The sequence below is a fragment of the Tupaia chinensis genome, unplaced genomic scaffold (assembly GCF_000334495.1).
Source record: "Tupaia chinensis unplaced genomic scaffold, TupChi_1.0 Scaffold000100_1, whole genome shotgun sequence".
Lineage (NCBI taxonomy): Eukaryota > Metazoa > Chordata > Mammalia > Scandentia > Tupaiidae > Tupaia > Tupaia belangeri.
In genome coordinates, this window is record NW_006159564.1 from 931,927 (window position 1) to 947,827 (window position 15,901).

The 15,901-nt window shown below is 41.4% G+C and overlaps 1 protein-coding gene across 1 annotated transcript in view; it reads left to right on the plus strand.

Annotated features, from left to right (window-relative positions):
• Positions 1-2,694: 2,694 nt before the first annotated feature.
• Positions 2,695-15,901, plus strand: part of LOC102476557 (cell cycle control protein 50C-like) — a 37,035-nt gene continuing 23,828 nt past the window's right edge. Inside the window, exons 1-5 of the mRNA XM_006143553.1 lie at positions 2,695-2,791; positions 3,357-3,401; positions 5,143-5,341; positions 10,883-10,993; positions 15,141-15,242. Of these exons, the coding sequence (XP_006143615.1) occupies positions 5,150-5,341; positions 10,883-10,993; positions 15,141-15,242 (405 nt within the window). The 5' untranslated portion in view covers positions 2,695-2,791; positions 3,357-3,401; positions 5,143-5,149. The remainder of the gene's footprint in view (positions 2,792-3,356; positions 3,402-5,142; positions 5,342-10,882; positions 10,994-15,140; positions 15,243-15,901) is intronic.

The window sequence follows — 15,901 nt, forward strand, 5'->3', positions numbered from 1 at the left end:
GGTGTTGACCTCGACTTTGATCATTGGTTTAAGTAGCCTCTGCCCCTGTTCTCTCCCACACTACCATTGTCCCCTTTGTAACGACTATTTTGAGGGAAATACTTAGACACCATGTAAATTTCTGGCTTTCCTCAAACTTTTGCCCACAAATTTCAGGAACCATTGTTGGTTCTTGCCTGCAACAGTTATTACTGGAGTGATTTCTCTATTTTGACATTTACTCATTGGAATTTCTCTGTACTAAAGTGCTCTCTCTTTCCCCCGCTTGTTCAATTATTTATTTTATATCCTAGGTTATAATGCAAGACTGTTTTCAACTTTCTCATTCAGATTCACTTAACTTTTCTTACTCCTTTTAATGTCTTTCTTCACTAACTTAAACACTGGGCCAGGCATTGTGTTTACAGCTCTCACTTATGTATAGCCTGTCATGGTTAATCATTAAAATAGTCTGGAAGCAAACATGGTGTTACTCAGATTTTACAGACACTGAAATGGAATCTCAGAAGGGACACATGCTAGTGTAAACAGCAGAACCAGAAGTCAAACCCAGGACTCCCACATTCACTTCAGGACACCAAGTTGTCTGTTTAGATTCTCAGGCATATACAGCAAGTGAAGGAGTAAAGCAAAGAGATGTCAGTTCTGATTTATAAAATACTGCTTTTGCAGATTTTTAAATGAACTTGACAGGCTACAAAGGGAAAAACAAAAAAACAAAACACTAGCAAATCGCACACCCCTGCACACCAACGACTTTCTGCTTATGCACCTCTGTGAAAACCACATGTGGGAGCTCACAGAGGAAAGAGGAGTAGGTTCTATTCCCTAGGATCCTGACTAAAGCTCACGGTCAAGGGAGAAGAAAAAGCCAATACAGAATGAAAATTCAATCAAGATACAGCTAAACTGAACCCTATTATTTTCATCCCCTTAACCCTATTGCACAAGATGAACTTGGATGATGGTAATAAAGAAAATGGATCGCACACCTCCCCAGTACGCAAGCATTTAACTTCCTGTCAAGGGACGTGACTTTAGTGAGTCTGGAAACAGCCATCAAACATAATTGTGTAAGAGGACAGATAAGCAAATTAAGACCTTGCAGCTTGTGCTGCCCAACTTCAGACCAATTCACCAACCTCTATTGACTTGCCAAAAAGAGAGAGAGCGAGACCATAATAAACATTGTGTGTGAGCACTCCTCACACATATGACCACTTCTGATTCCCTACTCATAGTATATTTGCATGCCAACAGTTAATAGAAAGTCACAAGTGAGCTATAAGGCAGCCCCAATATACATAACCTCTGGTAGTATGTGAAGGCTATCTACACCATGGTTAAAGGAAAATGAAGGCAAGAATCTAAAAAGATCACTTTCTGGGCTCAGCTGCCCTGGTGCACAGTGCTGAGATTCTGCTGCTGGGAAGTTGAGGCCACGTGGAGGCCTGGGTTTGGTTCCCCACTGGACCTCAATAGGCCAGACACAGTGACAAATGCCTGGGACCCTAGAGATGTGGGAGGCTGAAGCGGGATTATGGTATGATCAGATCCTGTCAAAAATCTTTATCTCTTTCCCTCGTAAAAAAAAAATGTTTTAATTACTTGAAATTTCTAAGGATACAACATAACAGCTGCTAACAAATTGCCATATGAGCATCAGTTTAGAACAGCGGTTTGCCAATAGGCAATTTTGCAATGTCTGGAGATAAATTTGGATGTCATAATTCTGGGGGTTGGAGAGGCTACTGCTGACAGCTAGTTGGGAGCCTGTGATTGCCATTTGTGGATAATGACCAGGGATACAACTAAGCATTCCACAGTCCTACAGGACAGCGCCCACAAAGAAGTAATGTCTGGTCCAAAATGTCAATAGTGCTGACGTTGACGAACTCTGTTCTAGAAATACTGAAAAGCAAAGCATGTGAAGTATATTTGCACATTTAAAGTAGTTTTATCTAGAAGAAAGAAAAAGTAGTTTTATTAGAGAAGAGAAATAGGTGAAAATAGAGTCTCAGCACTGCGCACCTATTTACACTGTCTAAAATGTGTAAGAGGAGTTCAAAAAGTTTGTGGAAAATTGAATTAAAGTATGAGTTAATTTTGGTAGCATAATAATTTTTGAAATTCATGTATAGTTTTTTTTATAATACATATTTTCCATGAGCCTCTTAAAGGTTCTATGTATATCTGGCTGTTTCTCAAGACTATTGCCCCAGAAGTGTTTGCACTTAACTATCTGTGATAGCTAATGTGTCTACTTGGCCAGGCCATATGGTACCTGGATAGTTGTACAAACATTATTTCAGGCATTTCTGTGAGAGCGTTTTTGGATGAGATTAATGGTTGAATTAGTGAATTTGAGTAAAACAGATAGGTTCCACAATGTAAGTGGGTCTTTTTTTTTTAAGAATTATTTAATTTTATTTATTATTAGTAGTAGTATTTTAATTTGATTAGAGAGATTGAAAGTGAGAAAGCAAGTCACCAGGTTCAGGGCTTGACCTGTGGTGTGCAGATATGGGAATCCAGCACGCCAACCACTATGCCACCTGCCAGTCCTTATGAGTGAGTCTTATCCGGTCAGGTGGAAGCCTGAATGGAACTAAAGACTGGTCCCTTCCTCCTTTCTGCACCTCCCACCTTCCCATCCCCCAAGAGAATTCTGCCTGAGGGCCTTCTAACTGAAATATTGTCTCTTCCTGGTTCTACAGCAGTCTGTTGGCCTTCAGACTTCAACTAGGACACTGGCTCTGTAGATCTGGGACAGATCAGCCTTCATAATCATGTGAGCCAATTTCTTACAATATACATATATAAACATATAATCTCCTGTTAGTTTTGTTTCTCTGTAGAATCCTGACTAATATAATACCTGTGAAGCTCCTTTTAGTTTAGGATTTGTTTAGTTTGGTTTTGTTGTTTTATGAATAGTCTAAGAAATACTATTCTTTCTGGTTTGTTAGTGCCATGATTCTTCCGATAATATCTACGTAGTATAATCCCAATCAGTGTTAGAACGTATATTTACAGCTTTCACTTATGTACATAGTCTGCCATGTTTAATAATTAAAATAGTCTTGAAGCAAAAATGGTGTTACATTTTACCAGATATGTCTGATATTTTGTAGGTCATCCCTACACTTAGGATCTAACCTCATAGCCAGCAACTGCCTTTTAAACCCCAACTCTTGACCATGTTTGTTTATTAAAACAAATAGTAGATGCTAACTAGAAGTGTTAGCTGTCATCTTCTCATATGGGCTGATATCAACAGATGTATCAGTCACCATTTCAAATAGGATTCATGGCATGATGAAAACTTCCTATTGGTATTTTGCAATTTTTTTCAGTTTTGAAAGTGAGAAACTTTGACCCTGAATTGGAAACCTCCTAGTGTAAGTATTTCCATTTATTTTATATTCTTTTAAAATAGATATATTTGCCAAACACATTACTTTCTTTGATATAAAAATATCAAAGTCTGGCATGGCTTCTCTGACTAATGTTAACAAAAAAAGCTGCCTAATTTCAAAAGTCCTATTTCCATGCCATAAATGCCCATTTTAAAAAAGTATTTATTGACTATTAACTGAAATGATATTAGTGGATATTTTAGTAGTAGTAGTAGTATTTGATACAGAGTAAGTATATGCACTCACCCAAGAGAAAGGGAAATTGAGAACTCACTCCCCAGGAGAAATTACCACACTGTGATCCTCTCTCCATTCTCTTCTCAGGATTTGGGGCATGCATGCACATGCACCAAACATGTTTTTCAAGTGGCCAGGTCCAGGACCCGACCTGCACAATTGGCCATGTGAGATCCAGCTGCTTTAACCACCACACCACCTGGTGGGGCCTATTAGTAGATTTCTAACAAGTGAGAAAAAAAAAAAGAAAGAAAAAGAAAATTGAACTTAATACTATATTGCAATATTGAATATCTAATTGATTATCTTCTTCTTCCTTTCTCTTGCCTCATATGGGTTACTCCAAAGCATGTATTGGGTTGTCGGACAAGTCATGACGTATTTTTCTGTATGTCATGACTTGTCCAATGACCCAACACCTGGGAGAAGGTGGGAGATGTTTTTAATTTACATTTCTACTAGAACGTTTCTTATGGGTTAAAAAAAGTTTGGAAGCTGCTGAGATTAGACATCTGTGTTCTTCAACTGTCAGTTTGCTTCTCCCTTTGTCATTATCACAAATAGCAAAATTAGCTGTAAGCTGAGAACATTTTTCCTACATGGTCTATATTCATGTTAGGCAACAGCCACATTTGGATAAAAGCTGACAGCCTTAGCTTCTACTTAATTTTTTATTACTCTTCAAGAATTTAGGCAAGATCCTACAGATAAGTCCTCTTTATCCTTCCAGGAAGGGCTCGCCTTAAATTAGTCATTGAATCCCCAAAATAGCCCATCGTGACTGCTTCCCAGTGTCGCCAGATGCTGGTTTTTACAGACCTTGCCCAGCCCTACTATTGTATGGCATTTAGCAGACGGGCCTTTTTCGCCTAAGTAAAATACCAGGGGATCTTCAAACAGTTCATGAAAAATGTGTATTACTGGGGAAAAAAACCTGCACAGATTTCAGGGGTTTTTTACACCAAAATAAACTTGTACTTTAATATCATATTTCTATGACTTTTTTTGAAGTTTCCATGGGGAACCTTGCAATGGCTCTCTGAAGAGTGTGCTACTGCTGAATGTCACGCCTGGTTAAGAAATAATCCCAGGGGGACCAGCAGTTAGCATAATGGCTATGTCGCTGGACTCCCATGTAGTCGACCGCGGTTCACGTCCCGGACCCGCTTAAACTCACGCCAGGCGTGTATGCGTGCCCAAGATCCCGAGAGGAGAATGGAGGAGAAGGGATTGTGGCGTGACCATCCCCCCAGGGGGTGATTTCTCGCTTTCTGTCTCTCTGTCTCTGTCTGTCTGGCTGGCAAGCGCACGCACCCTATAGCAAAAACCTCTCCAAAAAAAAAAGAAAGAAAGAATCCCAGGAAGCAAAAGACTGCACATTCAAATAAAGAGTTACTTAATTCTTCATTTATCATTGCCATTATGTGAAATGACTATGACTAGGAATGTTCTAAATATTCCAAAAGTATATCTGACTTACCTGCAGAACCAAAATGGGGAAGGTACTCCCATCTGACCTGTCCAGATTGCCAGACAACACTGCCGTGAAGCAGCAAGAACTACCTGCCCAGAAGCTACATTTCTCAGCCAGGAAAGTCATCTTTATCTTTTCTGCCACAGGATTGTTCTGCCTCTGCATAGGCATCACCCTTTTATGGTCTGCCAAGGGCAACAGGGAAATAGAGGTTGGTCCTACCTTACTTTTTTTTAAAGAGAGATTTTTGCTATGGGGCATGTGTGCTCATCAGAGGGACAGAGAGAAACAGAAAGTGAGAAACCACCCCACAGGAGGGGATGGCCATGCCACAATCTCTTCTCCATTCATACATGCACACATGCCCAGCGTGAGTTTTAAGCCGCTGAGTCGAGGGCTCGAATCATGATTGACTACTTAGGATTCCAGCAACATAACCATTACACCACCTGCTGGTCCCCACTTTACATTTTTAATGCAGCCTGTAGGAATTTTCGGCATGGGGACAATCAACGGAGTGGTCAGTTTGAGAACACAGTCACTCCACAGGGCACTAGGTGAGGTGGAACATTCCTCCTTCAGCAGGCAGGCACGCATGGCAACAGAGCCCACGTACGAGTATATGTCTTCATTCCCTACTCCCCTGGAGGACGATCACTCTCATGCTGGTCAGCTCAGCCATATTTGTGTGTAACATCCTGGCAGTCAGAGCTTTTCACTTGGCAGAGGAAGGAATGAGCCACAAATAGAGGTGGTTTGAGAGAAGAAGAGGCAAGGCTAAGTGACTGCCAGGTACCCATGAACCATACTGATAATACAGAGTGAGGAGCCAAAGGTGCAGGCCCTCATTGTGCTCCATTTTCAAACATTGGGTCTTTCCCTTCACAAGTGAACTCCCTCTTCAAGAGTCCAGATATTTCTGGCATCTTAAGATTACTCAGCAAGATAAACTAGAGTATATTCAGGTGGGAAAAGCCGATGCTAAGAGCACATCCCTCAGGTGTAAGCCTGTTGCTACTTTAAGAAGCAGTTAGAGAATGAGAATCCCAGAAACTGGTCTAGGGAGGGGGAATGAGAACTGGTCTGAGGCTTGATCCGCCATGACCGGTTTCACTCTAATGAATTAAATACATGTTTCATCCAAGTCAGCTCTGAGCAGATTTCCAGACATTGCAGACCACGTAACCTCCATTCAGAAAGCAACCAGGGAAAGCTGATCTTTCCCTCTCCCCACATCGCTACCAGCAAAATTATGATGAAGGCCAAATCTGTCAGCATTGATTTAACACTTAGGAGTGTCTGGAGGTGCCTAAAGTCTGTGGGATATGCAGAGGGGTACGGTGAGTAAGAGTGGATCCCTGCACTCAATGAGCTGATGATAGAAATAGAATGTGTTAAGAACAAAGACCTTGCCATGGCTGTCCTGTTCACTGGATTCCCAATCCCTCCCTTGCACATTGCAGATTGAAAGGACATGTTAGAGCAAACAGTGCAGATTTCAAACAGAAAATGGCATTTCAGGTCCTGCTCCTCCGCCCAACATCCACCATTCTGTCGTCCTCCACTTCTATTTTCTGCCCCCCACCCCAGGTCCCAGCAGTTTTTCCCCCCAGGGAATTAAGTTCCCCTCAATCCTTTTGGATCCTCCAGTGTGAAACAGAGCCCCCTACAAGGTCCCACCAGGTGGCAGAGGCAAATTGTCAGGAGGAAATGAAACTTGCCTTGCTGAAGGGGATGGCAAAGCAATGGGCCTACAAGGTCAACATTCGCTTCCACAAGCAGCCCATCCACTCTATTTTTCTAGGATTTTCTTTCTTTCTGATCTTCCTCTATTCCCATGACATCATTGCTCCCTCCCTTCTAGTTACCCACCTTCACTCTTTGTGGCATCCAGCTTTCACTGAGAGGTAGCTATTGCTGAATGAAGTTACCTTGTTCGTGAGAGGGTGACCCAACTCCACCACAGAGTATCGGCTAAGGCCATTCTTCAAATGACTATAGACAGAATATTTTTATCTTTTGGAGTGTAAGAGTATTCCTCAACTGACTTTTTTTTTTTTAAGTTGCTTCAGATAGTCTGGGATTTGCTTCTAATATTTTCTTTTATACAAGGAACCACTCAGTATGATCTCCTTTTGCACATAGAAAAGTCTCCTTATGTTGGAGGATGAAATCAAGTGCACACTCTCAACCAGTGTGATCAAACACTGAAAGAGTAGAAAAGCATTCTGAGTTGCCCTTTCCTCGTCTGACTCAGGCCCGAGGTATAGCAAGGAGGTGCTCTCCTTACAGTCCACTGTAAGCAGGAATAGTAATTCCTATCTCATCCAAATTCTAGGAGAAGCAGACTATGATACTTGATCCATATTATAGCTATAGGCTTTCAGGGTCACTCAGCAAAGTTGAGGCTGCTGCTATTATGTGGATCGTAGATCAGGGATATGTTTTCTTCATCAAATGTTTAAATCTAGAAAGCACCAAAAATATCATCTATCCAAAACAGAGATGATTATGAAATACAATTTTCTAACTCTTCATGGTTAGAAGTCACAGCAAGAATCCATGAAATAAAATATATACTAATGAAGGACCAGCAGTTGGCGTAATGGCCATGTTGCTGGACTCCCATGTAGTTGACCGCAGTTTGAGTCCCAGACCTGGTGGCTTAAACTCACACCAGGTGTGTGTGCGTGCATGCCCAAGATCCCGAGAGGAGAATGGAGGAGAAGCAACTGCAGCATGGCCATCCCCCCGGGGGGGGTGTGATTTTGATTTTGCGCTGTCTCTCTGTCTCACTCTGTCTTTCTGGTGAGCGCATGCACCCTATAGCAAGAACCTCTCTCTCTCTCTCTCTCTCTCTCTCTCTCTCTCTCTCTCTCTGTATATATATATATATGAAATAGAAAGACCTGATAGATGAATTAATTGTTACATGAAATGATGCAGGTGGAAAAAAATGTGGAACTTACCATGAGGTCAAAGAGCGATTAATTAAAACCTCAGTTTTCTCCATTACAGTATACTATCTCTCAGGATATAGCTCTATTCCTTTTTCTTTAAGTTTATTTATTCAAATGTCATGAGAGAGAGATAGACAAAGAGAAGAGAAAGACAAGCACTTTGACAGTATCATGCCATGAATTCCCTTCCCCAGCCTTTTGGCCAGTTAGATTATAGGTCAAGTGTGTACAGGTCAACCCAGGAACTGCACCCAGATTTCCATATGGCTTCCAGCATTGTAGTGTCGTGTTACTACTGCACCACTGCAGCCAGGCCAGCTCTGTTGTTTAATGCTTTCTATAAATTGGAAGGTAGTTCAACAAATGGAGAAGGCATAAATATTTTCTCTCATTTTTTTAACAGTATTTTTTAAAGAATTATTTTACTGGGACCAGCAGATGGTATAATTGCTATATCGTTGGACTCCCATGTGGTCAACTATGGTTTGAGTCCCAGACCCGGTGGTTTAAACTCACACGAGGCTCATGTGCATGTGCGCCCAAGATCCCAAGAGGAGAATGAGGGAGAAGGGATTGCAGTGTGACCATCCCTCCTGAGGGGTGATTTCTCACATTCTGTCTCTCTGTCTCTCTCTGTCTTTCTGGTAAGTGCATGTGCCCTATAACAAAAATCTCTCCAATATGTATGTATGTATATATACACATATATATATATATATATATGTGTGTGTATATATATATATATACACACATATATATATATATATACACATATATAATTTAACTTTATTTATTTTAATTTGACTAGAGAGGGACAGAATGAGAGTGAAAAAGAGAGAGAGAAAGTGAGAAAGCCAGCTGGGATTCAAACCACGGTCAGCCATGTGGGAGTCCAGCACTTTTAACCATCATGCCACCTGCTGACTCCAGCATAAATATTTTCTAAACTAATAGTTCAAGCCTTGCCATATATTTAGTGAATGATTTACATAAACATCTAAGTACAGTGAAATACTAGCCTTTCCACTAATCTTTAGTTTTCATACTTTGCCTTTGAACTTGAAAACCCTCTGTGGCTTTGCAAGAACTCAAAATTCCTTCTGTCCCTGATAATAGTCTTCTCTCCCAGAGAATCCTCAACCCTTTGACACTTTACCAAGGAGAAAGTCATTCCCTTACTTCCCTGCTGCTCCACACTCTCATAATTTAATTTCTTCCCTACCTAGTGGGAGAAAAGTGGAAAGAGCCTCCTGCAGCACCCCACAACAACCTCTGGGCACTGGATAAGTATCCCTGGAGGGGAAGGAAGCTGCCCAGCCCCTGTGCCTGCCTCAGCCTCCCTCCTTTTTCTAGTTGTGTCTTCAGCAAATCAAGTGCCTCAGCCAGAGCTCACCAGAGTCACCCAATTGGGACACATTACCCTTTTTTAGAGTCCGTCATACGATTTTTCACAGTTTAACTTTTAAAAAGCAGGATGTGACATTTATAAACCAGAATCATTCTGCATATTTGAATTATCTTACATTTAGGAATACTACTTTTTCTATAGCTAGTTATTTTTAATAACTTCCTCTGGACACCATGTAGAATAATAGTTCATTAGTATAAATATTTTCCATACAATAAAATGGAAAAGCAGTGAAGTGACTTCCCCATAAAGTTGATTGAACTCAGGCTGTGAGCCCAGTTCTCATGAGTCATTGACTAATACCTTCCAAGTGACACCTCTTCATGATCAAGGGGCAAGGCTTCCTGACAGCAGATTACATAAGTACACAACAGAAGCCCTGAACTGCAGGCCAGTGGCACAATGTACCAGGTGCCCACATGAAATTCTGTAAGAAGGTCTCCTCCTCCTGAATCTCACCAGCAACACTCTCCTTGCACAGGAAGGTGCCTATTAATGTTCCAGAATCCATGCCCTTGACCAGATAGCCTGAGAACTTTGGAAGACTCTGGACAGCAATTTGGGGGAGGAGGGGTGGTTTGGGAGATTTTTGTTATAGGGAGTGTGTACTCAAACCAGAGACAGAAAACAAGAAATCACCCTCCAAGGGATTTGCCATGCCTCCATTCATTCTCCATCCTCCTCTTGGGATTTTAAGCACTCACATACACATGCTCGGCATGAGTTTCAAGCTGCCAGGTTTGGGACTTGAACCATAGTCAACCATGTGGGAGTCCAGCACCTCAACCACTATGCCACCTGCTGGCCCCTGGACTGCAATTTTAAGATACTGTAACTTTTTAATTAGTAATTGATCTTTTGGGGGCTTGGTGATTAAGGCAGCCAGATCCTGCACAGCCAATCTCATGGTTCAAATCCCAGATCTCGTGGTTTGAGGAACATGCTGAGCACATGTGTGTGCACATGCCCAAAATCCTGAATGAAGGAGGAAATGGAGGAAAAAGATTGCAGCTCGTGGTGGGTGTGTGGGGAGAGGGGCAGTGCTTTCACTTTCTCTCTCTCTTCTCTGATGAGCACATCACCCTCTAGCAAAATAATAGTAGCAATTATTCTTTTGGGAGCCGGGAGCAGGGCAGCAGTGGCACAACTGGTAGCACATTGGAAGGCTCTCTGTTCAAGACCCAGGGCCTCATTAAGCACACTGAGTACACATGCACATGCCAATGATTTGAGCTGCCTGAGATGGGATGTGGATTGTGGTATAAAGACTCTTTTGAGGGTGCCTCTCTCTCTCTCTCTCTCTGTGTGTCTCTGTTTCTCTCTCTCATGGAATAAATAAAATAAAACTTTTGGAAAAAATATGTTTTTTTTCTGTGCCTGACAGATTAATTATACAAGAAAATGTGCAGATTGTGCAGAACTGAGGGAAAATGCCTTTAATTTTGACAAAAAGTGTACCTGCTCTATTCCCTTTTATATTTCACAGAAAATGGAGGTAAGTGAAATCCAAGAGACTTCAACTGACTTTATGCCAGTATATTCTTATTTTATACTTGACTATAAGTTCATAATTTCTAACAAATGCTTTCCAAAACTGAAAATGCAAAAAATCTAAGCGGGGTGGAGGCTGGAAAGTCTTATAAATTGTTCTCATTGCCCCCCTCAGTTATTTTGGTATTATTCTTCTCCTTTGTTTCTGAGTATTAAAATCCTTTGCCTACCTAACTTGGTAACATCATTCTTAAACTCAACTGGTTTTATTCCAAGAAATAGCAGTATAGGAGGAGACTGTAGAAATCATTAGATCAAATCACTCATTTCACAGTGAGAAAATTAATGGGCTGGGAGGTTAAGTGACTTGGCCAAGGTCACATAAGTTAGTGTCAGGGGTCACAACCCTGATGGGACCTTCCCTGGGTCTTCCCTAGACATTTTACATATGCAATTGCCTAATCCCTAAGGAGATGCTTGGCCTGCCTGTCAGGCACTGTGAAAAATACCCTAGAGATATTAAGTAAAGTTTCTTCTCTTGGGCTAATTGAAAGCTCATGTTAGCCCAGATCCTTGGAGAAGCAGAAGCCAAGACAGGATTAGATATGCAAAATATTTATTAGGGGAACTCCTGTGAGGGAAAATGAGGAAGAAGCAGGAGTCAGTTGGGAGAGCTGTCAGACCACAAAATAGCTCTGACTGTTGGGAAGGAGAGAAGGAAGGAGGGAGGGAGGGAGAGAAGTGAGAAGGATCTTTGAGGAGATGATGAGGAGTCTGGTTTGGAATCAACTGAGTTTCAGGCAGAAGCAAGGCTTTGAGGTGGAATGCTCAAGAGAAGGCCTGCCTGGACCTAGATTCGCCCCAGTAGAGACATCTATGACAGGGAAGGAGGGGACGCCAGGGTAGTATAGAGAATGTGGTGGAAGGAGAAATGCAGAGACCAGAGGATGGACGAGGGTCTAGAAGCATATTTGAGGAATTGAAGAAAATAAATTTTTATTTCATTAAGGTTTGATGACCAGGGCCAGCTGATGGTATAGTGATTAAGGTGCTGGACTCCCACATGGCTGACTGTGGTTCAAGTCCTGGACCTGTTGGCTTGAAAATCATGCTGGGTACGTGTGTGTGCCCAAAATCCCAGGAGGAGAATGGAGAAGGGATTGTGATGTGGCCATCCCCACAGGGGGATGATTTCTTGACTTCTGTCTCTCTGACAAGCACATTCACCTATAACAAAAATATCTCTCAAAAACAAAACAAAACAAAAAAACAGACTTTACTACCAGGTAAGGCTGTGGAGGCCATGAAAATTCTCCTCTCAGATCCACTACAAGGAGTATAATTGAGGATGGTCTCAACTGCTATGCTCCAAAACCACCATGTGTTTGCACCAATGCCTCTTCAGCCAGTGACTGAGCACAACAGGGAAGCTTTTACTGGGAGAGTAGATTCTTCTCATGGATGTCTTTAGAGACTTTTTCCCTTCCTTTAAACAACACAGATTTGTTATCTTACAGTTCTGGAGGTCAGAAGTCTAAAATGGGTCCTCAGGGCTGGGTTCCTTCTGGAGTTTCCAGAGAGTTCCTTTGTTTTCTCTTTCCACCTTTAGAGGTTGCCTCCACCAGCACCTTTTAGCTCTCATCCACCTTCTTTTGTCTTTAAAGCAAACAGGGTAGCATCTTCTCCCCTTCTGACCTCTGGTTTCTCTCTTATAAAGACATTTGATTACACATGGTCCACTCAGATAACACAGAATAGTCTTCCTATCTCAAGACTCTTGATTGAATTATGCCCCAAGATTTTCTTATGCTCAGTAAAGTAATGTTAACGGATGGGAGAATGTCGAGTTGCATTGTGATATCCTTGGTTCTTTGGGTCCAGATCACTAAAATTAGAGATCTGTCCCTAGGGCGCAAAATGAAACCACAACCACGAATGAAGTAGGTAGAAAGGAAGGTTTAATAGGAAAGAAAGGAAGTACACCCAAAAAGGCTTTTGGGCAGGCAGATTGCCAGGTGGCAACTGCGCTTGATACTGGTTGTTACTTTTATTACTAGAGGTGATGAATATTCATTAGTGGAAGGCCCGGTACATTGCCTATGTCCTTCCTTTAAATTTGAATCCATACGTTTTCTCCTTCACCTGCGCACCTTCCTCACAGGTAAAGTGAGGAACTTGATCACCTAATTACACACGCCCAGTGCGAGCCAGGTTGCCCCAGTTAGATTGCCCAATTAGTCCATCACTCTAATGGAAATTAGGGCATTGACCAAAATGCTTGCTTGGGTCTTTTTGATAAGAAAAAAAAATCTACGAATTATCCCTGTATGCTTCCCTCAGGCCCCAAGGAAGGAAGGTAGCAAATTGCCTCACCCTGCTGGTGCCCAGGGCTAGGTGAGCCTTTCGCTCTTCTCTTAGGGCTGCCTGCTCATGGCTAACTCACTGCCTACCACAGTAATATATTCACAAGTTTTGGGGATTAGAACGTAGACATCTTAGGAGGATCATTGTTCAGTCTACCATGCTGTCAAAAGAAGAAATGTTGAAAACAAACCACTGAAAATACTCTTCAGCCTTAACTGTCAACCTGGCAAGTATGGAGGTAAGTTGCTGAAACTTTTTTTTTTTTTTTGAGAGGTTTTGCTATAGGGCGCGCATGCTCGCCAGAAAGACAGAGACAGAAAGCGAGAAATCACCCTTCAGGGGGTATGGCCGTGCCGCAATCCCTTCTCCATTCTCCTCTTGGGATCTTGGGCACACACGCACATTCGTCTGGCCTGAGTTTAAGCCACCAGGTCTAGGGACTCGAACCACGGTCAACTACATGGGAGTTCAGTGACGTAGCCATTACGCTAACTACTGGTCCCAGTTGCTGAAACTTTTAAAAATGTACTAAGACCTTCCTCCTTCCTTCCCTTCCCCCTCTTTTTTTTTTTTTTTTTGCCCTCATGTTCTTTCTTCTTTTCTTTTTTCCTTCCTCTCATTCCCTGCTTCCCTCCTCCTCTTCTTCTTTCTTGAGAGCTTAGAGTTCTTAAACTTTTAGAAAAAAATCCAAAAGGTAAAACCTTAAAGGGCTTAAATTCCCTTCTGTCTGTGTCCTTAGAATCCCTAAAGGCAAATGAAGTGTTACCAGCTGCTAACCATTCCTTTCAGACAAGGGCTTCTCATAAAAAGCCAACCAAACTACTTAGGGCAATCACAGGGCCTTCAGCTCACTAGTTACCACACATTACCCAGGCTGGAACCTAGACAATGAATCCTCCAGAGAATCTGTCTTAAACAAAGAATCCTGAACAAAGTGCCACTGGATTCAAAGAGAAGAAACACTGTAAAGTGAATTATACCCTCAGGAATAATCAGAAAGAGGAGGCTTGGGAGCCTTGTTAAACTAATCTTAGACAAAGAATCATTGAAGAGAGGTTATTAGCACACCCCAGTCCTTAGTGTTTTCTGCGTCTTTATTTTGCCCTGTTTATGGACATACAACTGATTAGTTCTGAGAAATGTATGGTAAATTCCATCCTGTGGATTACAGGTTTTCTATAGTTCTGGGTCAACAATAGAGTTTCCCTCATTGGGTGAGGAAATGCAATCAGTTGTCCCCTGAGCCTGAATGTTTGTCTTCAGGCTGAAGCTCTGATTATGTTGAAGTTGCCTTTTTGTCAAGGCCCAGCATCTCTTTTTTAGTGTTCCAGAGATAATTCTCTTACAAGCCACTAAGCTCTTTAGCCTTTATTATTTTCTGTAACTCACCAAATTTGCCATATCTTTTCTTCCCAGTTTACTGGGTACCAGATTTCATTTTCTGTTGTCATTTTTCTTTAGGTCCTTGGGAAACAAAGTCAAAACCTTCCAAAATGCTATTTCTACATAGGTTATAAGAATCAACAGACTTGGGAATTGTAAAGGAATGTTTTCATATTTCTAGCACTGAACATAGCACCTAACGCATGGGAAGCACTTAATGAAAGTTATACCCTGGGACCAGCAGATGATGTAAGCGTTACATTGCTGAACTCCCATGTAGTCAACCATGGTTTGAGTCCTGGACCCAGCAGTTTTTCTGTACTTTGATTTTTAAAATTTCTGATCTTATTAATGTTTCAGTTAATTTTTTTAGTCTATTCTTACTTTTTTGTTCTCCCATACAGGGTAATGTGTATATGTACTACAAATTGTATGGCTTCTATCAGAACCTCTACAGGTACATGCTATCTAGAAGTAATAGCCAACTGGTGGGTAAAGATATAAAGGTAAGGTTTTATTTTAATTGGTATAAGAACTTTTTTAAGATTCTTTCATTATTTCTTCCATGAGCAAGAGAGTCGGAAACAGACAGAGGAAGAACGACACCCTCCATAGGATCTTGACATCACAATTCAATCCCAGCTTCAGCTAGCTCTAGCTCATGGGAAAGTGTATGCCCTGCATATTCAGGGAGGTCTAAGGACTTGAACCAGAACCTTCCCACGTGGGAGATCCTTGCAGTATATCACATTTTACTGCTGTGCTACCATCTAACCCTCAGTTTTTCTTTTTTAAAACCAAGTGGATTTTTCAGTTTAAAAGGGGATGGGAAAATAAACTCAAAAACTAATGTTTTACAAAACAGAAAGAAATACTCATTTCACTCTTGTACAAATGGAAGAAACTGGGTATCTGATACAACTGTTAGTTATTTATTTTTGAGAGCTTTTTTTAAAGCTATACTTTATTATTATTTATACATTTAATTGCTATACATCAGTCAGATTATAAAGAGACTTTACCCAGCATGTTATACACCTCAGTCCAGCCCTGTTGAGAATACTATATACGTCCTCATCAACAAATAATAAACTGTATCTGTGTCCCACAAATGTTTTACCTCTATTTTTTCCCCAAATTTCCTTTCCTACGTTCTTTCCCTCTC